The sequence below is a fragment of the Oncorhynchus mykiss genome, chromosome 5 (genome assembly GCF_013265735.2).
Source record: "Oncorhynchus mykiss isolate Arlee chromosome 5, USDA_OmykA_1.1, whole genome shotgun sequence".
NCBI lineage: Eukaryota > Metazoa > Chordata > Actinopteri > Salmoniformes > Salmonidae > Oncorhynchus > Oncorhynchus mykiss.
In genome coordinates, this window is record NC_048569.1 from 27,014,394 (window position 1) to 27,039,890 (window position 25,497).

Here is a 25,497-nt window from a genome sequence, read left to right on the forward strand (position 1 = left end):
TTGTTAGTAGTTACTATATTGTCTCATCGCTACAACTCCCGTATGGGCTCGGGAGAGACGAAGGTCAAAAGCCATGCGTCCTCCGAAACACAACCCAACCAAGCCGCACTGCTTCTTAACACAGCGCACATCCAACCCGGAAGCCAGCCGCACCAATGTGTCGGAGGAAACACCGTGCACCTGGCGACCTGGTTAGCGTGCACTGCGCCTGGCCCGCCACAGGAGTCGCTAGTGCGCGATGAGACAAGGATATCCTTACCGACCAAACCCGGACGACGCTAAGCCAATTGTGCGTTGACCCACGGACCTCCCGGTCGCAGACGGCTGCGACAGAGCCTGGGCGCGAACCCAGAGTCTCTGGTGGCACAGCTAGCACTGCGATGCAGTGCCCTAGACCACTGTCCCACCCGGGAGGCTGGCTTACGCTTTTTAAGCCATGTAAAAAATAATCTGAGTGGCAGGTCTCGGCTTGCATTTGGACTCAAAGTGATTTTGACTCAGAAAAGGTTGGTGCCCACTGTCCTAGAGCTTTCCCTGTTAGCACTATTAACATTTCCCTTTACTGTGACAATTGTGATTGAATCTGTACAATATTAGCAACATACCAAAACAAAATGAACTATGCAAGAGATTTTATTGTCGGCAGAACGCATCGGAGACACGCACTACACAGACTGGTGCGGCATAAACAATCATAGCTGCAGTAGGGCTTTATGCAAACAGACCATTGCCATATATGGATCTGTGCCATTTACTTTGAACTGGACTGTGTTTACAGCATGAGCGGTCGTGAATAGATGCCCTTGTTTTGAGATCAAAGCGAGAGCTGCATGTAGCCACTTGTGCACATTTTGTTTATATCCTTTACTAGTTAGTGAGTATCCCAGTTATAGATCATTTGTAGTCAGCAATTAGGTAGTGATTGCTTCCTACAAGAGCACAAAACCTATACATTTGTAGACACCTTTGAAAAACTGTTGTATTTTGAATCAGGCTTGAATAAGCTAAGTAGCAATAGGCAGAGGGTTGCATAATTTGTCTGATTCTCTGTAATAATGGTATGGGAATAATAATGCATTTTATTTTGTAAAGTAGTTTCTTGCATCAAACAACGCAACAACATTTTCAGTCACCTTCTTGTCTGAAGGACAAGTAGATAAACAGGTTAATGTCAAGCCCTGCATGTTTTTTTTCAAAGGATTCATGGAATGTAGGCCTACATTGAACACCACACATTGGCTGCTACTGTAGGCTGAATGATGAATGAACAGCAATTTACGTAATAAAAAATGATGGGATGCATTTTCTCCATTGTTTTTGATGGTAGGACACACTGGTAGGCCTACATTATGATCAAATAGCCCCAATAGCCTACATGGCCACTGTTAAAACTGTAACTGAAAGCGAGTACAGCCTCAGTGTTCACAGTAAAAGTGCGCAGGAAGTTGAACAGAAATTTCACAATGTTCAAGTTTGGGCTCAGCAAACCTGCAATTTGCTCAGTGGAACATTTTATTTGAGAGAACATTGGTTTGGTGATATCCGTCATACCGTTTCTGTACCATTCATGGTTATACGGTATTTCTGAATGTGCACACAAGGGGCACTATTAAAAAAATGAATCTATTTAGGCAACAGTGATCTTGATCCCGAAGGGGATTGAATGTCACTGCTGTAACCAAGAAGCTTGATCTTGACACCTAGCCACTTATCTAGCAAGTTAGGAAACCAAATGCAGAGCTGGAGCTCTGAGCAGGATATAACTTATTTGACACATCTTAGATTTCTTATAGTTATACTTAACTTATAAGCAGTTGCATAGCACGCAGCCCCCCAAAAATACCCCGGTATATGGTATATCGCATATCGCACAAGCCTAGCACACACGCATACACACACACACGCACGCACACACGCACACACACACACACACACACACACACACACACACACACACACACACACACACACACACACACACACACCTAGCACCCCAGTCTCCTCCAGTCCTCCAAACTTCTGCATGGCTTTGATGGCTTTGGTCAGGGCCTCCTTGGTCTGGAGCTGTCCAGTCACTGGGTCAGGGGGCGGGAGGTACCCATACTTACTCAGCCAATCCTGGAAGAGACAACAGGAAGTGTTAAAAACCATTCCAATCATTCCTGTGAATGTGTGACTGTTTGAATGAATGCAGTTGATGTTTGTTAGAATGTGTTTATGTGTGTTGCAGGGTTTCTGTTGTGGTGCTGTCCACCCACGGTGCTCAGAATGACAGAAATCACATTTCAATTATGGTAATTCATCTTAACAGGACATTCTACTCCTGTAATGAAGCGGACAATAAAACATCATTTTCAAACATTTGCCAGAATGCAATTCGCTGGAAAACTGATGAGAGCAGTTTCACATTTGACCGAAATGAAAATCTCTGTTAGAAACTTAGAAAGAGGGGGAACAAAAGATGCTAACACTAGGATTGTTTGCTAATATGACTAGGATTATGCCTTTGGCTTCTGGACAACGAAGGAAAGTTGATATGAAAACCAAAAGCACAGGAGAGAAATGGCATACTAGGAAGTCTTTCATAGGTGGCACTTCGAATAGGCTAGGGAAGTCAATTTAAATAAATTTGCCAAAATAATATAATTACTCTGGCCTATACAGAAAAAAAAATCAAAATACTTCACCAGAAAGCATGACTTAGCCACAGAGGAATCGAGGATCATTTTTTTTTTTATATAGCTATCGATTGTTTCAAATCACCAGCTTGTAGGCCTACTGTATGCCTATTTGGGAAGCCTGCAATTTGGACAGAACGCGTGGCAATAGGCCTAGCTGATTATTAAGTTGCGTCTGTTAGTTAAAAGCATTTCAAATAAGTGTGAAGATAGTGTCTTGAGTATAATTCAAAATTGAGTCAAAAGAAGGGGAGGGGTGTGTGGCGAAGACATAGGAAAGTCTCTCTCCAGAATGGCTCAGCTGTCTACCGCTAATTCTTGCACATTCACTGTTTCATTGTGTGAATGGTTTGCACTTTGATTGTTTATTTTTGATCAACTCCCCATGACATATGTCACAAGTAGTAAATGTATGTAATGTGGAATTGAAATAAAGAGTAGCTCAAGTCAAGATATATAGAAAGGCTGAGTAGAGAGATTAATGCAATTTAAAGAACGTGAATCTATGATATTTTCTACTGTTTTTATTTTTCTGCTTTATGTATTTTGACTTAGATGACAATGGAAGTTATAGGTCTACAGGCTGAGTTCCATGCACTCCTTTCTTTAATAGCCAATGGATCACAGTGTATCAATGTGTCCATACGGCGGAACCTGCTGCTCTCGCATTAGTTGAATTTGAACTTTATAATTTTTACAATTTTAATTCTGATTTTTATGATTAATCACGTGACAATGATTTTGAGAAACTAAAACATTATTATTGAAATCAAAATGTTCCATGAAAATGTGCATATGAAAATCATAACTGGCATGTAGACTGGTAGTAATGTTAGGATAAATTGTAAGCTTCCCCAAACTTCCCCAAATTCACTCATTGCCTATGAAGTCTTTATAAAATAATTGCCTCCATGTTTCTATGGTCGGATTTGCCTATAAGCTACTTTGAAGCAAGGTAAGATATGTCTCATAATATGAAGTAAAACATTCAGGTTTCAAACAATTAAGTGGGGCTATGTTTTCAAAATGCATACTGCCTTCAGCTCACATTGTAAAGTGGTGGTGACGCATTGATAGCCTGTTGCCTGCACTTGAATGGTGAATGGGAGGCGTGCTTCAATTACCAGTTGAGAAATCAAAATAGTAGGCGTAGCTCTTTTTAATCGTGCACCAAAACAGGTTTTAACATGTGATTGCATTTAGAATTGGGATGGGCTATACAAGCACACGTTTTACTCTAGCATCAACCAGCTGAGGAGTTGCAGGAGAAATCCCACTCAACATAGGTTCTATCTGCTGTGCACGTGATAGTTTTGTTGGATAAATAAGATAGGCTACATGATGACTAACAAAAATACACATAGGCCAATTTAATTCCACTAATTAACCTATAGACCGATAAGCATGACGATCAAATGTATTTCAATAAATGAATAAAAAGCATTATTTTGCAATGGGATTTCTTTCCTCCCGGGCATTTTGGCCGGTAACAGTTTTATTTATAGTCTTTTATTTATTGCCAGTTAACCCTGGTGTGTACGTGTATGTGTGGAAAAGGTGGCTATGAACAGATAACCAAAGTATAAACGTATCTGCGGCCCACAATGAGTGTGTGTGTTTGTGCGTCCCTGTGTTTGAGCTTGCATATGTGTGTGCGTGTGTTTTCAGTAAATGCACACTACTCGCACCTAACACTGATGACTAGAGAGATAAATCTCCAGAGAGTTAATCATGTCTGGCTCTAATGAGAGTTCTGACCTCCTCTCTTAAACAGTCAGATCCACTCAAGCATTTTGTCCTTCATCTCTGAGCATGCAGTCAGAGCTGGTTTGGGTTTAAATGGGTTTTTGATCAGCGTTGAGTGATAAATTACTTGGATCGATAGCCAGGAACCCCCCCCCCCCCCCCCCCTTCTATTGACAACACTCCACATATTCCATTAGTCAAATTGCTTTGTGCTGACACCACAATTCTACCGATGATGTGTGCCTCCCCGTCCATGGAATTATTAGAGTTCAGTGCTCCAAACTGCAAAAACTTTCTGGCTAAGTTTTAGGGACTCTAACTTGCACTAGAAACACATCAAGTTATGTTTTTTTATCAAAATGTACAACTCCTCCTACCTTTTAAAAAAACTAAATGAATCAGATTCAAACCAACTACCCCGAATGAACAAAACTATAAAGTGAGTCGCCTGGACTACACTAATCAGTGTGAGTGTGTGTGTGTGTCTGTGTGTGTAAGTGCGTAAGTGTATGTTTGACATCTCAAATCCTGGAGTGTGAAAGAGAAAAGTGACACTTCTGAAAGCATTGACTCTGCGAAGGAGGCAGCTGTAAGCAGTGTGTTTGCACCCTAACAGTTCTGTCAAACCAAACCAAAGCACTCTGACTTCCTGCTTGCTTAACTCAGCAGCTAGCTGAAAACTCATCACTCTTACCACATGTGGACATTCACACACAGCCACTGGCCCAGAGACTCTGTTTACTGTCTGATTTATGGAAGCCAATCTAACACATCTGATAGCTGCAAAAGCTACTAGAGAAAGAACTGAAATGGGGAAATTTGACATCTATAGTAGCTGATTTAGAAAAATGAAGACATCAGCATTTCAGTCGTCTGCTGACTGGAGAGTGGAGAGAATGGAAGATTCTGGGCCGAGGGGTTTTGTTATGATTCGGGGCGGTTCTGCTGAGCTGGTAGGTCCTGTGTCGCCCAATAGTCCAACTGCCATCACACTCCCCAGTTTTTTAATGGATTGGATTCAGTAGAATAACGCATTCGGTGAACTATGAGTGCCTGTTATGTAAGTCTAAGCCTTTTCATACTGTACACTGGCTTGGGCATTCATCATTCTGCCTCTAAGAGACTCCTAATACCCAGAGAGAGAGATGGTGAGAGAGAGATGGCGAGAAGACAGTGCTCAGTACTGAGAGAACACACCCTAAAGGAGGACAACACGTCATCAGAGAGAAAACAGAGTGAGGGATTAAGTAAGGAAAGAGGTAATAAGAGAAAGGGAAAGACAGAGTGAGGGGGCGAGAGAAAAAGGAAAGCATAGTGAGAGAGACAGATGCAACAATGTGTATTTATTAAGGATCCCCAAGGCAGCAGCTACTCTTGCTGAGGTCCAGCAACATTAAGGCAGTTACAGTTGAAGTTGGAAGTTTACATGCACCTTAGCCAAATACATTTAAACTCAGTTTTTCACAAATCCTGACATTTAACCTGTCACGACATCCGCTGAAGTCGGTCCCTCTCCTTGTTTGTTCGGCGGTCGACGTCACCGGCCTTCTAGCCATCGCGATCCACTTTTCATTTTCCATTTGTTTTGTCTTACACACCTGGTTTCAATTCCCCAATTACATGTTTATTATTTAACCCTCTGTTTTCCCCATGGTTTTTGTGCGTGATTGTTTTATGTACATGTTATTGGAATATTTGAGTAAAGTTACTCTTGTTACTCATCTCTGCTGTCCTGCGCCTGACTCCTCTGCACCAGCTACATCCAGACCATTACATAATCATAGTAAAAATGTACTGCCATAGTTCAGTTAGGATCACCACTTTATTTTAAGAATGTGAAATGTCAGAATAATAGTAGAGAGAATGATTTATTTCAGCTTTTATTTCTTTCATCACATTCCCAGTGGGTCAAAAGTGTACATACACTCAATTAGTATTTGGAAGCATTGCCTTTAAATTGTTAAACTTGGGTCAAACGTTTCGGGTAGCCTTCCACAAGCTTCTCACAATAGGTTGGGTGAATTTTGGCCCATTCCTCCCGACACAGCTGGTGTAATTGAGTCAGGTTTGTAGGCCTCCTTTCACGCATACGCTTTTTCAGTTCTGCCCACAAATATTCTGTAGGATTCCGGTCAGGGATTTGTGATGGCCACTCCAATATCTTGACTTTGTTGTCCTTAAGCCATTTTGCCACAACTTTGGAAGTTTGCTTGGGGTCATTGTCCATTTGGAAGACCCATTTGCAACCAAGCTTTAACTTCCTGACTGATGTCTTGAGATGTTGCTTCAATATATCCACATCATTTTCCGTCCTCATGATGCCATCTATTTTGTCATTATGGCAAAACAGTTCTATTTTTGTTTCATCAGACCAGATGGATGACATTTCTCCAAAAAGTACGATCTTTGTCCCCATGTGCAGTTGCAAACCGTAGTCTGGCTTTTTTATGGCAGGTTTGGAGCACTGGCTTCTTCCTTGCTGAGCGGCATTTCAAGTTATGTCGATATACGACTCGTTTTACTATGGATATTGATCATTTTGTACCTGTTTCATTCAGCATCTTCACAAGGTCCTTTGCTGTTGTTCTGGGATTGATTTGACCTTTCGCATCTCTAGGAGACAGAATGCGTCTTCCTGAACGGTATGACGGCTGCGTGGTCCCATGGTGTTTATACTTGCGTACTATTGTTTGTACAGATGAACGTGGTGCCTTCAGTCATTTGGAAATTGCTCCCAAGGATGAGCCAGACTTGTGGAGGTCTACAATTGTTTTTCTGAGGTCTGAGGTTTCTTTTGATTTTCCTATGATGTCAAGCAAAGAGGTACTGAGTTTGAAGGTAGGCCTTGAAATACATCCACAGGTACACCTTCTATTGACTCAAATTATGTCAATTAGCCTATCAGAAGCTTCAAAAGCCATGACATAATTTTCTGGAATTTTCCAAGCTGTTTAAAGGCACAGTCAACTTAGTGTATGTAAACGTCTGACCCACTGGAATTGTGATACAGTGAATTATAAGTGAAATAATCTGTCTGTAAACGATTGTTGGAAAAATAACTTGTGTCATGCACAAAGTCGATGTCCTAACCGACTTGCCAAAACTATAGTTTGTTAACAAGAAATTTGTGGAGTGGTTGAAAAACGAGTTTTAATGACTCCAATGTAAGTGTATGTAAACTTCCGACTTCAACTGTATATACAATTGAAAATATCACATTTCATAAAACTTTCACAACATTAAGTGTGTTCCCTCAGGTCACTGCTCTACTATCACATATCTACAATACAATATCCATGTGTACGTGTGTGTAGACTGTGTGTCTTATCAGGTGTACATGTCTCTGTGCCTATGTTAGTGATGCTTCACAGTCCCCGCTGTTCCATAAGGTGTATTTGTATCTGTTTTTTTAAATCTGATTCTACTGCTTTTATCAGTTACCTGATGTAGAATAGAGTTCCATGGAGTCATGGCTCTATGTAGTACTGTGCACCTCCCATAGTCTGTTCTTGACTATGGGTGGCATGTCTTGTGGGGTATGCATGGGTGTCTGAGCTGTGTGCTAGTAGTTTAAACAGACACCTATGTGCATTCACCCATTTCAACACAAGAAGTGATGAAGTCAATCTCTCTTCCACTTTGAGCCATGAAAGGTTTACATGCATATTAGTAATGTTAGCTCTCGGGTACATTTAAGGGCCAGCCGTGCTACCCTGTTCTGAGCCAATTGTAATTTTCCAAAGTTCCTCTTTGTGGCACCTGACCACACAACTGAACAGTAGTCCAGGTGTGAGAAAACTAGAGTTTGTAGGACCTGCCTTCTTGATAGTGCTATTAAGAAGGTAGAGCAGAGCTTTATTATGGACAGACTTCTCTCCCTTTTAGCTACTGTTGCATCAATATGTTTTGACCATGACAGTTTACAATCCAGGGTTACTCAAGCAGTTTAGTCACCTCAACTTGCTCAATTTCTACATAATTATTTACAAGATTATGTTGAGGTTTATGGTTTAGTGAATGATTTGTCCTAAATACAATGCTTTAGGTTTTTGAAATATTTACTCCTTGCCACCCATTCTGAAACTAACTGCAGCTCTTTGTTAAGTGTTTCAGTGATTTCACTCGCTGTAGTAGCTTACGTGTATAGTGTTGAGTCACCTGCATACATAGACACACTTATTTTACTCAAAGCCAATGGCATGTCACTGCCCTGGGGACTTCCTGATTCTACCTGGATGGTGTTGGAGCGGCTTCCATGAAATAACAGGTAACTCTTTATCCACAATATAGCAGGGGGTGTAAAGCCATAACACATACGTTTTTCCATCGGCAGACTATGATCAATAATGTCAAAAGCAGCACTGAAGTCTTAACAAAACAGCTCCTTTTTATCATCAATTTCTCTCAGTCATTTGTGTAAGTGCTGTGCTTGTTGAATGACCTTCCCTATAAGCGTGCTGAAAGTCTGTTGTCAATTTGTTTACAGTAAAATAGCATTGTATCAGATCAAACACAATTTTTTCCCCCAAAAGTTAACTAAGGGTTGGTACCAGGCTGATTGGTCGGCTATTTGAGCCAATAAGGGGGCTTTACTATTCTTGGGTAGCGGAATTACTTTTGCTTCACTCCAGGCCAGAAGGCACACACTTTCTAGAAGGCTTAGATAGACAACAATAATTTTTTCACCTCTTCCACACTCACTTTACAGAATTCAAAATATTTCATAATGAGATCAGTTATACTTGGATGTGTAGTGTCAGTGCTTGTTAGTGGCATGTCATGCCTAAGTTTGCTAATCTTCCCAATAAAAAAAATCATTAAAGTAATTGGCAATATCAGTGGGCTTTGTGATGAATGAGCCATCTTATTCAATAATGATGGAGCTGAGTTTGCCTTTTTGCACAAAATTTCATTTAAGGTGCTCCAAAGATTATTACTGTCATTCTTTACACCATTTATCTTTGTTTCGTAGTAAAGTTTCTTATTTTTTTCATTCATTTTAGTCACATGATTTGTCAATTTGCAGTACGTTTGCCAATCAGATGTGCAGTCAGTACGTTTGCCATTCCTTTTGCCTCATCCCTCTCAACCATACAATTGTTCAATTCCTCATCAATCCACAGGGATTTATCCATTTTTACAGTCATCATCTTAATGGGTGCATGCTTATTAGTAACTGCAATAAGCAATTTCATAAATGTGTCAAGTTTAATCTCTGGTTGCTCCACAGACCAACAAATATTATTTACATCAGCAACATAGGAATCACCACAAAACTTATTGTGTGACCTCTTACACACTATTAGGCCCAGCCTTCGGAACTTTGGTTTTCCTAGATATGGCTACTATATTGTGATTACTATATCCAATAGCTTTAAATATTGCTTTAAAGCAAATTTCTGCAGAACTAGTAAAGATGTGATCAATACATTAGGACTCTATAATCCAAGATGGCGTAGCAGTCAGACGTCTTTGTCTTGTCTCGTCCCATGTGTATATCTTTTTCTTCTTTGCGTTCTTTTTAATATGTTTCCTAAACCTCAACTTCAAAATACTTTCCTGCAACCCGCCTCACCCAATGTGGTGTGGATCTGTTTTTTCCCCCTAAAGTATTTCCATTTACCTCCGAACTGGAATACCTCAACTGAAGCTAGCTAGTACAACGCGTTTCAAACCAGAGCAAACCGGACCTATTTTTCTCTCCATATCCCCGAATTCCTACCACAAACTCTGAACCTTTTCATCTGGATCATCACAGCTAGCTAACCGCAACCCGGGTTGACAACTCCTAGCTAACGTTTCCGTCCTGGAGCTAGCACCAACTAGCCTGGGGCTAGCCCATGCTAGACCCATCTCCCGGCTCACTCCTGGGCTACAATATCTGGACCCCTTCTACTGCCGGTACGAGGCACGGAACCCCACCGATCCTCTACGACTGGAATACAGACATAATCTGCCCGAGGATTCCAACAGACCCCTCAGGTTCGATGCCCGCTGAAGGCCCACTCTGCTAACCTGCTAGGCCGGCTACTTAGAGCTACTTGGAACCCTACTAACTCCACGACTGGTCTATCGACGTCACCGCACGAAGAGGCAAAAAAATACTTACCCCCCTTCGCGACGTCCCCCATAGGCTAACTTGCTAGCCCCGGTCTGCTAACTGCTGGCTTGCCTGCCCTGGTCTGCTAACTGCTAGCTTGCCTGCCCCGATCTGCTAACTGCTAGCTTGCCTGCCCCGGTCTGCTAACTGCTAGCCCCTACTAACTGCTTGCTTGCTAACCCGGTCTGCTAACTGCTAGCTCGTTTAGCCCCGGCCAAACAACTGTTAGCGTGTTAGCATCGGCCTGCTAACTGTCTGAATTGCCGTGTCCCCAGTCAGCCCAACCACTCACTGGACCCATATGTTCACTTGGCTACGCATGCCTCTCGCTAATATCAATATGCCTCGTCCATTACTGTCCTGGTTAGTGTCTTATTTCACTGTAGAGCCTCTAGCCCTGCTAAATATGCCTTAACCAACCATGTTGTTCCACCTCCTACATATGCGATGACATCACGTGGTTTAAACCTGGTTTAAACGTCTCTAGAGACTATATCTCTCTCATCATTACTCAATGCCTAGGTTTACCTCCAATGTACTCACATCCTACCTTACCTTTGACTATACACTATGCCTTGAATCTATGCTATCGTGCCCAGAAACCTGCTCCTTTTACTCTCTGTTCCGAACGTGCTCGACGGCCAGTTCGTATGGCATTTAGCCGTACACTTCTCCTACTTCTCCTCTGTTCCTCTGGTGATGTAGAGGTTAATCCAGGTCCTGCAGTGCCTAGCCCCACCCCCACTCCCCAGGTGCTCTCATTTGTTGACTTCTGTAACCGTAAAAGCCTTGGTTTCATGCATGTTAACATTAGAAGCCTACTTCCTAAGTTTGATTTACTCACTGCTTTAGCAAACTCTGCCAACCCGGATGTCTTAGCCGTGTCTGAATTTTCCGCCAAGATAGAACTGCCAAAGGGGGGAGGATGTTGCAATCTACTGCAAAGATAGCCTGCAGAGTTCTGTATTACTATCCAAGTCTGTACCCAAACAATTCGAGCTTCTACTTCTAAAAATTCACATTTCAGAAACAAGTTTCCGCTTGCTATAGACCTCCCTCTGCCCCCAGCTGTGCCCTTGATACCATATGTGAATTGATTGCCCCCCAACTATCTTCTGAGTTCGTGCTGCTATAGGTGACCTAAACTGGGACATGCTTAACACCCCGGCCATCCTACAATCCAAACTTGATGCCCTCAGTCTCACACAAATGATCAATGAACCTACCAGGTACAACCCCAAATCTGTAAACATGGGCACCCTCATAGATGTCATCCTAACTAACTCGCCCTCCAAATACACCTCTGCTGTTTTCAATCAAGATCTCAGTGATCACTGCCTCATTGCCTGCATTCGTAATGGGTCTGCGACCAAACAACCACCCCTCCTCACTGTCAAACGCTCCCTAAAACACTTCTGCGAGCAGGCATTTCAGTCTCATCTGAAAGTTGTAAATTCTTGGTTATCTGCACGAACCCTGGCTAACAAGTTGAACCAGCAATACAAAATTGGGTTTAATGATTTATTTACTAAATACCTAACTAATCACACAGAATTACATATACACATAACTAAATCATAACTTAATTACAAATTACGTCATAAAGGAAAACGTCCCTAGCGGGCGAAAAATATATGACAGCTTGTTACACAAAAGAAAAGGGGCTGGGTTTGAGTGAAAGAGCGGGAAGACTGAGGAACAAAGGGCGAAACTGTGCTATCGTAAATACAGTATCTTATGCATTCTAAATTACCGCCCATTTGGAAAAGGAAAATGCAATAAATATTTACTCTGAGCTGCGCTTCGGTAGGTTGGTGGTAGATGGAAGGCCGCGTTGCCCAACCGAGTCCTTCGTCCTTTGAAGAATGTCTCTGCTGGTAAATTGAATACGTTGTAGTAACGTCGTTGTGTGGTAGACGGGATACTCTTGTCTATTCCTTCCTAACCCTAGTTTGCAGCGGCTGTTGCTAACTCAACGGCTAGGAGGTATCACTTCTATAGTGAATAAGAGTTCAAAGTTCATACCATTCGCAACCAAAGCTCACGCTGAGGTTGGCTTCGTTCTGTAGTTATTATCTGAACCATTCGTCCTCACGTCCTTGGAACAGGAGGTTACATTGTCGTCAAGACTTTATATAGGAAGGGAGAGGATTGCGTGTCTGAAAAGTTTTATAGCCCATGTCCCTTCACAGGGGCGGGTCACTGATTGAGCAGAGCCCTATCTTATGAAAACCCAAATCTCACATTTTAGAAGCTAAAATCACATTTCATCCCATCACAAATAATTTTATATTCAAACATTTAAATTGAACAACAATTCCATGTGAATCCGATAACTCTGATGTGTAGACTTTCCACTGTAGAGTTTCTGTCATCTTATCATTGATGAGAATGTCTCAGATGACAACCGAACTGACATCATATTCATTAAGTACCACTGCATATGTTCAATTGGTCGCATTACCAGCATATAGTTCATTTCCCCCCACCTTCTGATGTTCCCAGAATCTCTATGTTAACCAAGCAATTGCAAATGTAACATCAGTAGGGTAGAGAGAGGAAAAAGAGGGGAAGAGGTATTTATGACTGTCATAAACCTACCCCCAGGCCAACGTCATGACACAGTTAGGAAAGCTAAGGCTAGCTTTTTCAAACAGAAGTTTGCATCCTGTAGTACTAACTCAAAAAAGTTCTGGGACACTGTAAAGTCCATGGAGAATAAGATCACCTCCTCCCAGCTGCCCACTGCTCTGAGGCTAGGAAACACTGTCGCCACCGATAAATCCACTATAATTAAGAATTTCAAGAAGCATTTCTCTACGGCTGGCCATGCTTTCCACCTGGCTACCCCTACCCCGGTCAACTGCCCGGCACCCTCCACAGCCACCCGCCAAAGCCCCCACCATTTCTCCTTTACCCAAATCCAGATAGCTGATGTCCTGAAAGAGCTGCAAAATCTGGACCCTACAAATCAGCCGGGATAGACAATCTGGACCTTCTCTTTCTAAAATTATCTGCCAAAATTGTTGCACCCCTATTACTAGCACGTTGAACCGCTCTGTCGTATCGTCTGAGATTCCCAAAGATTGGAAAGCTGCCGCGGTCATCCCCCTCTTCAAAGGGGGCGACACTCTAGACCCAAACTGCTACAGATCTATATCTATCCTACCCTGTCTTTCTAAGGTCTTCGAAAGCCAAGTTAACAAACAGATTACCAACTATTTTGAATCCCACCCTACCTTCTCCGCTATGCAATCTGGTTTCAGAGCTGGTCATGGGTGCACCTCAGCCACGCTCAAGGTCCTAAACAACATAATAACCGCCATCGATAAGAGACATTACTGTGCAGCCTTATTCATTGACCTGGCCAAGACCTTCGACTCTGTCAATCACCACATTCTTATTGGCAGACTCGACAGCCTTGGTTTCTCAAATGATTGCCTCGCCTGGTTTACCAACTACTTCTCTGATAGAGTTCAGTGTGTCAAATCGGAGGGCCTGTTGTCCGGACCTCTGGCAGTCTCTATGGGGGTGCTGCAGGGTTCAATCCTCGGGCCGACTCTCTTCTCTGTATACATCAATGATGTTGCTCTTGCTGCTGGTAATTCTCTGGTACACCTCTACGCAGACGACACCATTCTGTGTACTTCTGGCCCCTCCTTGGACACTGTGTTAACTAACCTCCAGACGAGCTTCAATGCCATACAACTCTCCTCCCGTGGCCTCCAACTGCTCTTAAATACAAGTAAAACTAAATGCATGCTTTTCAACCGATCACTGCCCGCACCTGCTTGCCCGTCCAGCATCACTACTCTGGACGGCTCTGACTTAGAATACGTGGACAACTACAAATACCTAGGTGTCTGGTTAGACTGTCAACTCTCCTTCCAGACTCACATTAAGCATCTCCAATCCAAAATTAAATCTAGAATTGGCTACCTATATCGCAACAAAGCATCCTTCACTCATGCTGCCAAACATACCCACATAAAACTGACCATCCTACCGATCCTCGACTTCGATGATGTCATCTATAAAATTGCCTCCAACACTCTACTCAAAAAACTGGATGCAGTCTATCACAATGCCATCCGTTTTGTCACCAAAGCCCCATACACTACCTACCATTGCGACCTGTAAGCTCTCGTTGGTTGGCCTTCGCTTCATACTCGTCGCCAAACCCACTGGCTACAGGTTATCTACAAACCTCTGCTAGGTAAAGCCCCACCTTATCTCAGCTCACTGGTCACCATAGCAGCACCCACTCATAGCATGCGCTCCAGCAGGTATATCTCACTGGTCACCCCCAAAGCCAATTCCTCCTTTGGTCGTCTTTCCTTCCAGTTCTCTGCTGCCAATGACTGGAACGAACTGCAAAAATCTCTGAAGCTGGGGACTCATATCTCCCTCACTAGCTTTAAGCACCAGCTGTCAGAGCAGCTCACAGATCACTGCACCTGTACATAGCCCATCTGTAAACAGCCCATCTATCTACCTACCTCATCCCCATACAGTATTTATTTATTTATCTTACTCCTTTGCACTGCAGTATCTCTACTTGCACATTCATATTCTGCACATCTACCATTCCAGTGTTTAATTGCTATATTGTAATTACTTCGCCACCATGGCCTATTTATTGCCTTAACTCCCTTATCTTACCTCATTTGCACTCACTGCATATAGACTTTTTGTTCTCTTTTGTTCTACTGTATTATTGACTATGTTTTGTTTATTCCATGTGTAACTCTGTGTTGTTGTATGTGTCGAACTGCTTTGCTTTATCTTGGCCAGGTCGCAGTTGCAAATGAGAACTTGTTCTCAACTAGCCTACCTGGTTAAATAAAGGTGAAATAAATAAATAAAACAAATAAACATGTTGATGATTTCATTCCTGTGCTGTCAAATCAAATTTTATTGGTCACATACGCATGGTAAGCAGATGTCATTGCAAGTGTAGTGAAATGCTTGTCCTTCTAGTTTCGACAGTGCAGCAATATCTAACAAGTAATCTAACAATTCCACAGCAACTACTTAATACACACAAATCTAAGTAAAGGGATAGAATAAGAATATGCACATATAAATATATGGATGGGCCATGACCCACCGGCATAGACGAGATAGATTATATAAAATATAGTATATACATTTTTCTTTTAAACATGAGCTGGCGCACACCCAGAATAATATGTGTTTGTGTGGAGGTGCTGACTAACGGCGAATAAACTATAAACTATCAAAATAAAGAAAGTTGCACTCTCCATGTATAATCTCCCAGCAATTTAATGGGTATCTACCAACGTTGGTAACGTTGGTGTGCGACTTTCTTTCTTTTGATAGTTAATAAAATATAGTATATACATCTGCGACAAGATATGTAAACATCATTATTAAAGTGGCATTAATAAAGTGAGTAGTGATCCATTTGTTAGAGTGGCCAATGATTTCAAGTATGTATGTAGCAGCCTCTCTGTGTGTGTGATGGCTGTTAAACAGTCTGATGGCCGTGAGATATTTTTCAGTCTCTCAGTCCCAGCTTTGATGCACCAGTACTGACCTCGCCTTCTGGATGATAGTGGGGTGAACAGGCAGTGGCTCAGATGGTTGTTGTCCTTGATGATCTTTTTGGCCTTCCTGTGACATTGGGTACTGTAGGTGTCCTGGAGGACAGGTGATGTGTTTTGCTGACCGCACCACCCTCTGGCGAGCCCTGCAGTTGTAGGCGGTGCAGTTGCCGTACCAGGCAATACAGCCTGACCGGATGCTCTCAATTGTGCATCTGTAGAGGTTTGTCAGGGCTTTAGGTGACAAGCCAGATTGCTATCACCTCCTGATCACCTTCTTCACCACACTGTCTGTGTGGATGGACCATTTCAGTTTGTTCGTGATGTGTATGCCGAGGAACTTGAAACTTTCCACCTTCTCCACTGGTGTCCCATCAATGTGGATAGGGGGGTACTCCCTCTGCTGTTTCCTGAAGTCCACGATCATCTCCTTTGTTTTGTTGACGTTGAGTGAGAGGTTGTTTTCCTGAGACCACACTCCGAGTGCCCTCATCTCCTCCCTATAGGCTGTCTCGTCTTCGTTGGTGATCAAGCCTACTGCTGTTGTGTCATCTGCAAACCTGATGATCGAGTTAGAGGTGTGCATCGCCACACAGTCATGGGTGAACAGGGAGTACAGGAGGGGGCTGAGCATGCACCCTTGTGGGGCCCCAGTGATGAGGATCAGCGAAGTGGAGATGTTGTTTCCTACCTTCACCACCTGGGGGTGGCCCGTCAGGAAGTCCAGGACCCAATCGCACAGGGCGGGGTTGAGGTCTAAGGTGACAGGTAAGGTGGAGGTGATCCCTGACTAGTCTTTCAAAGCACTTCATGATGACAGAAGTGAGTGCTACGAGGTGATAGTTATTCAGTTCAGCTACCTTTGCCTTCTTGGTTACAGGAACAATGGTGGCCATCTTGAAGCATATGGGGACAGCAGATTGGGATAGGGAGAGATTGAATATGTCCGTAAACACACCAGCCAGCTGGTCTCTGCATGCTCTGAGGACGCGGTTAGGGATGCAGTCTGGGCTGGCAGCCTTGCGAAGGTTAACACGTTTAAATGTCTTACTCGTGTCGGCCACGGAGAAGGAGAGCCCACAGACCTTGGTAGCGGGCCGGTTAGATAGCACATTGTTATCCTCAAAGTGGGCAAAGAAGGTGTTTAGTTTGTCTGGAAGTAAGATGTCGGTGTCCGTGACGTGGTTCTGTTTATAACTACCCGTATAGGTTGACCTGAGCCAGGTTGCAGGCACTAGTGACAGTTTGAAGCTTTTTCTTGAGTGGGAAGCTTGATGAAAGCCAGTCAATATTTACATCACCCAGAAAACATAGATCTCTGTTGATGTCACATACATTATCAAGCATTTCACACGTTATCCAGATACTGACTGTTAGCACTTGGTGGTGTATAGCAGCTTCACCCAAGAATGGGCTTAAGGTGAGACAGATGAACCTGTAGACATATTACAGGAATGTGGTTCGGGAATATACACAACAAGACCTCCACCATTGGCACTTCTGTATTTTCTATAGATGTTACAACCATGTATTGCTACCACTGTATCCTCAAAGGTATTATCTGAGTTTCAGAGATTGTCAGAATATGAATGTGATCTGTTACTAGCAAATTATTGATTTCATGAACCTTGCTACATATGTTAATGTGGGCTATTTTTAGCACTTTTCTGGGATGCTTGATTGTTGTCATTACTTTACTTAGAAGCTTAGCAGAAGTAGATATTCTCATGTTATTTATGTTTGAGCTGATAGTGCAGGGTGAGCTGCACACAGTGGACTTCCTAATAGGGCACACCACCTCAGTGCTAACAGCATAACTCTGGTTCATACACATGATTACTGCATTCAATAGCTGTAGGATCAGCAGAGGCATTTAGGGCATTTAGAAGGACATACATTTGGTTACTTACATTGTGTCTACCAAAGCCCCTGGGATAATGTACATTTGCTGAAGCATTATGACAACTCAGCAACCCAATAGTTGTGATTAACTGAGCTGGGCTTGGGTCATTGATAAGTCATTGTTTCAATGCAGCCTTATAATGCAAGGATCCAGGAACCCAAATCATTTGGGTGGATCCCATCCTCCTTATAAAATGAGCGTTGTTTCCAGAAGGTATCAAAATGGTCAATAAATGTTACAGAGCTGCAATAGTCAAGTAGCCAGTTATGAAGGGCTAAAGGTCAGCTGAAACATTCAATGCCACAATTTAGAGATGGCACAGGGCCAGATATTATGGGCCTTTGTTGGTGTCAAGCAGAGACCCAATCAGTTCTTTAAAATCCATCTTCAACTGTTCTGAGTTGACCTTCATAATGTCATTGAATACCACATGAACTATGATAGACTCACTTTCCTGATGCAGGTTTAAAATGTTTGGGAGCAGCTTATTGATGACCTGTACTCATGCTCTTGGATACGTTTTTGCTCCAGGGACTGAGACATTTCTCACCATTGAACTGCCCAATACAATGGCCGGAGAAGGGGATGGAGAAATCCGCCCATTCCTACCCCTCACACAGTTTGTGGAACCTTTCACGAGCCCACGAGAAGCAGGATAGCGTGCGCATGCAGCTCCTGACAATAGGTCCAGTCCTCCCACAGCAGGCAGAGCCCTGTCAGATCCAGAGAGAGGGAAAGGAGACGAAAATAGACGAAGCTGCTGCTGGAGTCAGCGTAGTTGGAGGCAGTCCCAGCAATGAAGGCACAGGTACATCAGCCACCAGGGTGGCAAAGCTGTTCCTCATGTCAATCTGCTCCGGACCTTTCGCAGACACTCCAGTCCACTTAGCAACATTCCACTGCCTTCGGTTTCCACAACTTGTGACATGGGACCAGCCCTGGTTAGAGAATCATCTTGCTCCACTACGTGATAGAGGAGGAGAAGCAGATGGAGACGACTTCCTTGGCAGGCAAGTTCCAGGTAGCACAGGCCATTCGGATAGGGACAGATAAAAGGCGGGATACATCCATCAAGCCCGAGAGCTGTCGAGCCACAGGAGTTGAGAACAAAGAAAGTTCCAATTTGCATTTTCCCTGTAAGTTCACACAGAATTGCTTGCTAAGGATAGCCACCTCATTCCTGTAATCCTACGCAAGCTGCACTGGAACTACAGATTGTCAATATTGTCACAAGAGAGTAATAAACACAGATTATACAGCGCTGGAAACTTTCAGGAGCTATTGCAGGCAAAATGGGCTCTACTGAAACCTAGCTATCAACAGGTTTTGACACAAACACTTATGAACAAAATAAAACTTAGGAAGCAACAGGTCGAGGCGCAGGAGGTATCCAAGTTCGTGACAGGGGTTTGTGTGTGTGTGTGTGTGTGTGTGTGAGAACACTGTGTATAAATATTTGATGACGCAGCAGGAGGACAGTATAGATCAGGCCTGGGCAACTCCAGTCCTCGGAGGCCTGATTGGTGTCACACTTTTGCCCCAGCCCCAGCTAACACACCTGACTCCAATAATCAACATCTTCAGTTAAAAATGCAATTAGTTTAAATCAGGTGTGTTTGCTAGGGATGAGGGAAAAGTGTGACACCAATCAGGCCCCCGAGGACTGGAGTTGCCCAGGCCTGGTACAGTGCCTTGCGAAAGTATTCGGCCCCCTTGAACTTTGCGACCTTTTGCCACATTTCAGGCTTCAAACATAAAGATAGAAAACTGTATTTTTTTGTGAAGAATAAACAACAAGTGGGACACAATCATGAAGTGGAACGACATTTATTGGATATTTCAAACTTTTTTAACAAATCAAAAACTGAAAAATTGGGTGTGCAAAATTATTCAGCCCCCTTAAGTTAATACCTTGTAGCGCCACCTTTTGCTGCGATTACAGCTGTAAGTCGCATGGGGTATGTCTCTATCAGTTTTGCACATCGAGAGACTGACATTTTTTCCCATTCCTCCTTGCAAAACAGCTCGAGCTCAGTGAGGTTGGATGGAGAGCATTTGTGAACAGCAGTTTTCAGTTCTTTCCACAGATTCTCGATTGGATTCAGGTCTGGACTTTGACTTGGCCATTCTAACACCTGGATATGTTTATTTTTGAACCATTCCATTGTAGATTTTGCTTTGTGTTTTGGATCATTGTCTTGTTGGAAGACAAATCTCCGTCTCAGTCTCAGGTCTTTTGCAGACTCCATCAGGTTTCCTCCAGAATGGTCCTGTATTTGGCTCCATCCATCTTCCCATCAATTTTAGCCATCTTCCCTGTCCCTGTTGAAGAAAAGCAGGCCCAAACCATGATGCTGCCACCACCATGTTTGACAGTGGTGATGGTGTGTTCAGGGTGATGAGCTGTGTTGCTTTTACGCCAAACATAACGTTTTGCATTGTTGCCAAAAAGTTAAATTTTGGTTTCATCTGACCAGAGCACCTTCTTCCACATGTTTGGTGTGTTTGCTTGTGGCAAACTTTAAACGACACTTTTTATGGATATCTTTAAGAAATGGCTTTCTTCTTGCAACTCTTCCATAAAGGCCAGATTTGTGCAATATACGACTGATTGTTGTCCTATGGACAGAGTCTCTTACCTCAGCTGTAGATCTCTGCAGTTCATCCAGAGTGATCATGGGCCGCTTGGCTGCATCTCTGATCAGTCTTCTCCTTGTATGAGCTGAAAGTTTAGAGGGACGGCCAGGTCTTGGTAGATTTGCAGTGGTCTGATACTCCTTCCATTTCAATATTATCGCTTGCACAGTGATCCTTGGGATGTTTAAAACTTGGGAAATCTTTTTGTATCCATATCCTGCTTTAAACTTGTTCACAACAGTATCTCTGACCTGCCTGGTGTGTTCCTTGTTCTTCATGATGCTCTCTGCGCTTTTGACGGACCTCTGAGACTATCACAGTGCAGGTGCATTTATACGGAGACTTGATTACACACAGGTGGATTGTATTTATCATCATTAGTCATTTAGGTCAACATTGGTTCATTCAGAGATCCTCACTGAACTTCTGGAGAGAGTTTGCTGCACTGAAAGTAAAGGGGCTGAATAATTTTGCACGCCCAATTTTTCAGTTTTTGATTTGTTAAAAAAGTTTGAAATAGCCAATAAATGTCGTTCCACTTCATGATTGTGTCCCACTTGTTGTTGATTCTTCACAAAAAAATACAGTTTCATATCTTTATGTTTGAAGCCTGAAATGTGGCAAAAGGTCGCAAAGTTCAAGGGGGCCGAATACTTTCGCAAGGCACTGTATAGATAGTGGAGGCACGACTCTTTAATCACTGACTATCAACACAACAGTCTCAGAGGAGGACATGATCATACAACAGTTAAATCACACTGTTCTGAACAACGACTGGACATATGTTACCATCTGTGGAGACATACTGATATCAGGACGGATGTCACATTAGGGTCAAGATGTTTTCCATGGCAGGTCACCTTTCCTGGTTATGTTGACATATTAACAAACCAGCAGGACTGATAGAGTGACAACTCTCCTCTCCTCTTCTCTCATCCCAGTCTCATGTTGACTGTTCTGGGCTCCACTCCCTGCTTACACTGTTTGTGTGTTAACTGAGCTTTCAGCTGTGTCTCTGTATGGAGAGAGAGCTCACTCTCTTTGTGTGTGTGCACATATGTTCATGTTTCTATGTGAGTAATTGATTATATTCTAATTCACTCTAGATTGATTATAGTGATTAATATTACCATTCGATGATGCTATATTTTTATTACGATTATTATCACCATAAGTATTTATCCTGGTCAAGCCACTTCCACCCCTGTTGACATGTACATTCCTTCCTCAATCACTCCATTAGCACATTGAAGTAATGGATCTGGCAGTGCACTGCATATAAGACCTGTACATACAGTAACAGCATTATCCTGTTTCTTTTTATTTCATATTTTCTACTCTCGCATTTATTTCACACATTTTATTTAATGTGTTTTTATCTGTATTACTACCTTCTATTGTGCATTGTTTGGGAAGAGCTCGCAAGATAAGCATTTCACTGTACTGTTTTACACCTGCTGAATCCTGTGCATGTGTTTGCGTGTGTGTGCATGTGAGCTCTCCACCTCCCGCTGGCTTGGAAATCGATGCATGACGAGTTATAGCACACTCCGTGGCATTGCCCTGGCACAGTTATCAACTCCAGTGTGGCTCTTTAAGAAGTGGAAGATGAGATCCCTCTCACCAGCTACAACACAATACAGCCACACACACACACACACACACACACACACACACACACACACACACACACACACACACACACACACACACACACACACACACACACACACACACACACACACACACACACACACACACACACACACACACACACACACACACACACACACACACAATACCAGACCACCTACCCTGCAACAGTCCTCACACCTGCTTATCCAGCTCTAAAAAAGCCTATGATTGAAAGGCTAGGACAAACACCAGCATACACCCTTGAGAATCAGAGTTATACACCACTGGACTGATAAAGGGAATACGAATATAATGCCTGTCTGGATATGGGATTTGACTCAATCACAGCACAGATGATTTCACCTTATATCATCAGTCCATCAGTCAAGCAATGAGAAAACCATCTTCCAACAAATCAGTGTAAGGGACAGACAGGCACTTTGCCCAATAACCACTTTCCTTGGGTTACTTACAGTAAGATACCAGCAGTCCAAGTGTTTGTGTGTGTGTGTGTCTGTGTGTCTGTGGGTGTGTGTGGGCAGAGAGGAAGGTCAGTGTTGTGCAGTGTCAGGAATCCTGAACGATGTAATCTATCTAACTGTCAGGTGGTAGTGAGGCGTATGGGTGACTGTGATTACCTGTGTGTGTGTGTGTGTGTGTGTGTGTGTGTGTGTGTGCGCGCAAAATCTCAGGAAAGTGATGGGTATGTCTTCACTAATAAGCACAAAAGCCAGATCAGAGGTGGAGAGAGAGGGAGCCTGACCCCCAGACAACCTTGTAGACAACGCATCAAAAACCAACAGCAATTTTGATGGTTGTTTATAATTGATTGGACTTAAAAAGCGTTTAGCTGTAGGCCAAAACAAAAAGATGTGTGTGTGTCTTTGTCCTTGTGTGATTAGTGTGTACAGTATTTTATTCAGACCTGGCTGCTGCTGTTGCCTTATGGAATCTCATTTGACCTCTGGGATCTATCCTACCTTCTGCATCTGTCTTCCACTATTTTACCATTCCCTTACATTCCTCTATCTCTCTCTATCTCTCTCTCTCTCTCTCTCTCTTCTCTCTCTCTCTCTCTTCTCTCTCTCTCTCTTCTTTCGCTCTCTCTCTCTTCTCTCTCTCTCTCTCTCTCTCTCTCTCTCTCTCTTCTCTCTCTCTCTCTCTCCCTTTCTCTCTCTCTCTCACTATCCTACAATATCTCCCTTCCCACTGTCTTCTCTGTCTGCCACTTGTACCTGGCATGATGTCTGGCTCTGTGCCACCTGATGCAGTAAAAGGTTAATATGCAGATTGGATATGGGGGAGAGACACAGGGAGCATCATCCATCCATCAGCCTACTGTATGTAGAGTGAAAGAGCACCCCTGAGGTTTGACACTGTAAGGAGATGGGCAAGCGAGGAGGTGCTAACAACACCAAACCCTGCTACAGTCTCAGAGTAATAAGTCCTGGCTGCAGAAACACACCTCTGAAACACACCTCTTCCTTTTTCAGGTCTGTATGATTCACTAATGTAAAGAACCCAGAGAGAGAGAGGAGACGTTGGCCAGAATTCCAAAAATCCCATCTCAGCATCTCAGCTGATCCCGGTGATGAGCTCCAGTGGCAACACTGTCAGTCTACCAGCTAGGCCTCAGTCCTTATCTCAGAAACAGTCAGTCTGTCCTGAGCAACCTCCTTCGTCCCCCTTATACCCCCCTCTCTCCCCTGGCCCCCCTCCTTCCTGGCAGAGATGCCTAGCAGCCATGAGAGGAGCAGGGGGAAGGAGGGAAGGGGAAATGGAGAGTGAGATGGGGACGTTTTCTGAGCCCTCTGGGGGAACCTGTCCATGTCTTCCATGTCTATGGAGATATCTGATGCTGTACTGTAACTGTACAGGACCTGCCTACTGCCTGTTTGTTTGTCTTTTTCCAGCCCCTTGGCAACATGTGTGTGTTTTTACATACTATTTGTTCATGTTATTTGTCATACAAGACCAGATAAAGTAGAGTATGTATAAAACAGGAGGTGAGAAGCAGTATAGTGAGGCAGAGGCAGGGCTGGTAGAGTATGTATAAAACAGGTGGTGAGAAGCAGTATAGTGAGGCAGAGGCAGGGCTGGTAGAGTATGTATAAAACAGGTGGTGAGAAGCAGTATAGTGAGGCAGAGGCAGGGCTGGTAGAGTATGTATAAAACAGGTGGTGAGAAGCAGTATAGTGAGGCAGAGGCAGTACTGGTAGAGTATGTATAAAACAGGAGGTGAGAAGCAGTATAGTGAGGCAGAGGCAGTACTGGTAGAGTATGTATAAAACAGGAGGTGAGAAGCAGTATAGTGAGGCAGAGGCAGGGCTGGTAGAGTATGTATAAAACAGGAGGTGAGAAGCAGTATAGTGAGGCAGAGGCAGTACTGGTAGAGTATGTATAAAACAGGAGGTGAGAAGCAGTATAGTGAGGCAGAGGCAGGGCTGGTAGAGTATGTATAAAACAGGTGGTGAGAAGCAGTATAGTGAGGCAGAGGCAGGGCTGGTAGAGTATGTATAAAACAGGTGGTGAGAAGCAGTATAGTGAGGCAGAGGCAGTACTGGTAGAGTATGTATAAAACAGGAGGTGAGAAGCAGTATAGTGAGGCAGAGGCAGGGCTGGTAGAGTATGTATAAAACAGGTGGTGAGAAGCAGTATAGTGAGGCAGAGGCAGGGCTGGTAGAGTATGTATAAAACAGGTGGTGAGAAGCAGTATAGTGAGGCAGAGGCAGTACTGGTAGAGTATGTATAAAACAGGTGGTGAGAAGCAGTATAGTGAGGCAGAGGCAGTACTGGTAGAGTATGTATAAAACAGGAGGTGAGAAGCAGTATAGTGAGGCAGAGGCAGGGCTGGTAGAGTATGTATAAAACAGGTGGTGAGAAGCAGTATAGTGAGGCAGAGGCAGTACTGGTAGAGTATGTATAAAACAGGAGGTGAGAAGCAGTATAGTGAGGCAGAGGCAGGGCTGGTAGAGTATGTATAAAACAGGAGGTGAGAAGCAGTATAGTGAGGCAGAGGCAGTACTGGTAGAGTATGTATAAAACAGGTGGTGAGAAGCAGTATAGTGAGGCAGAGGCAGGGCTGGTAGAGCATGTCTTGCTGTCCTAGCTCTCTGATCACGTCTCAGACTTCCAGTCACACACTGGAGAGGAAACACTTCCCTGTTCCCTCTAAACTCCCAATCCCCCCGAGAACCAGCTAGGCTCGACACTGCTGGACCCTTTCACTTT

At 43.4% G+C, this 25,497-nt stretch overlaps 1 protein-coding gene across 1 annotated transcript in view; it reads right to left on the reverse strand.

Moving 5' to 3' along the window:
• mmp17a (matrix metallopeptidase 17a) overlaps positions 1 to 25,497 on the reverse strand; it is a 101,380-nt gene that overhangs the window by 51,393 nt on the left and 24,490 nt on the right. Inside the window, exon 2 of the mRNA XM_021602292.2 lies at positions 1,986 to 2,118. Coding sequence (XP_021457967.1) covers positions 1,986 to 2,118 — 133 coding nt within the window. The remainder of the gene's footprint in view (positions 1 to 1,985; positions 2,119 to 25,497) is intronic.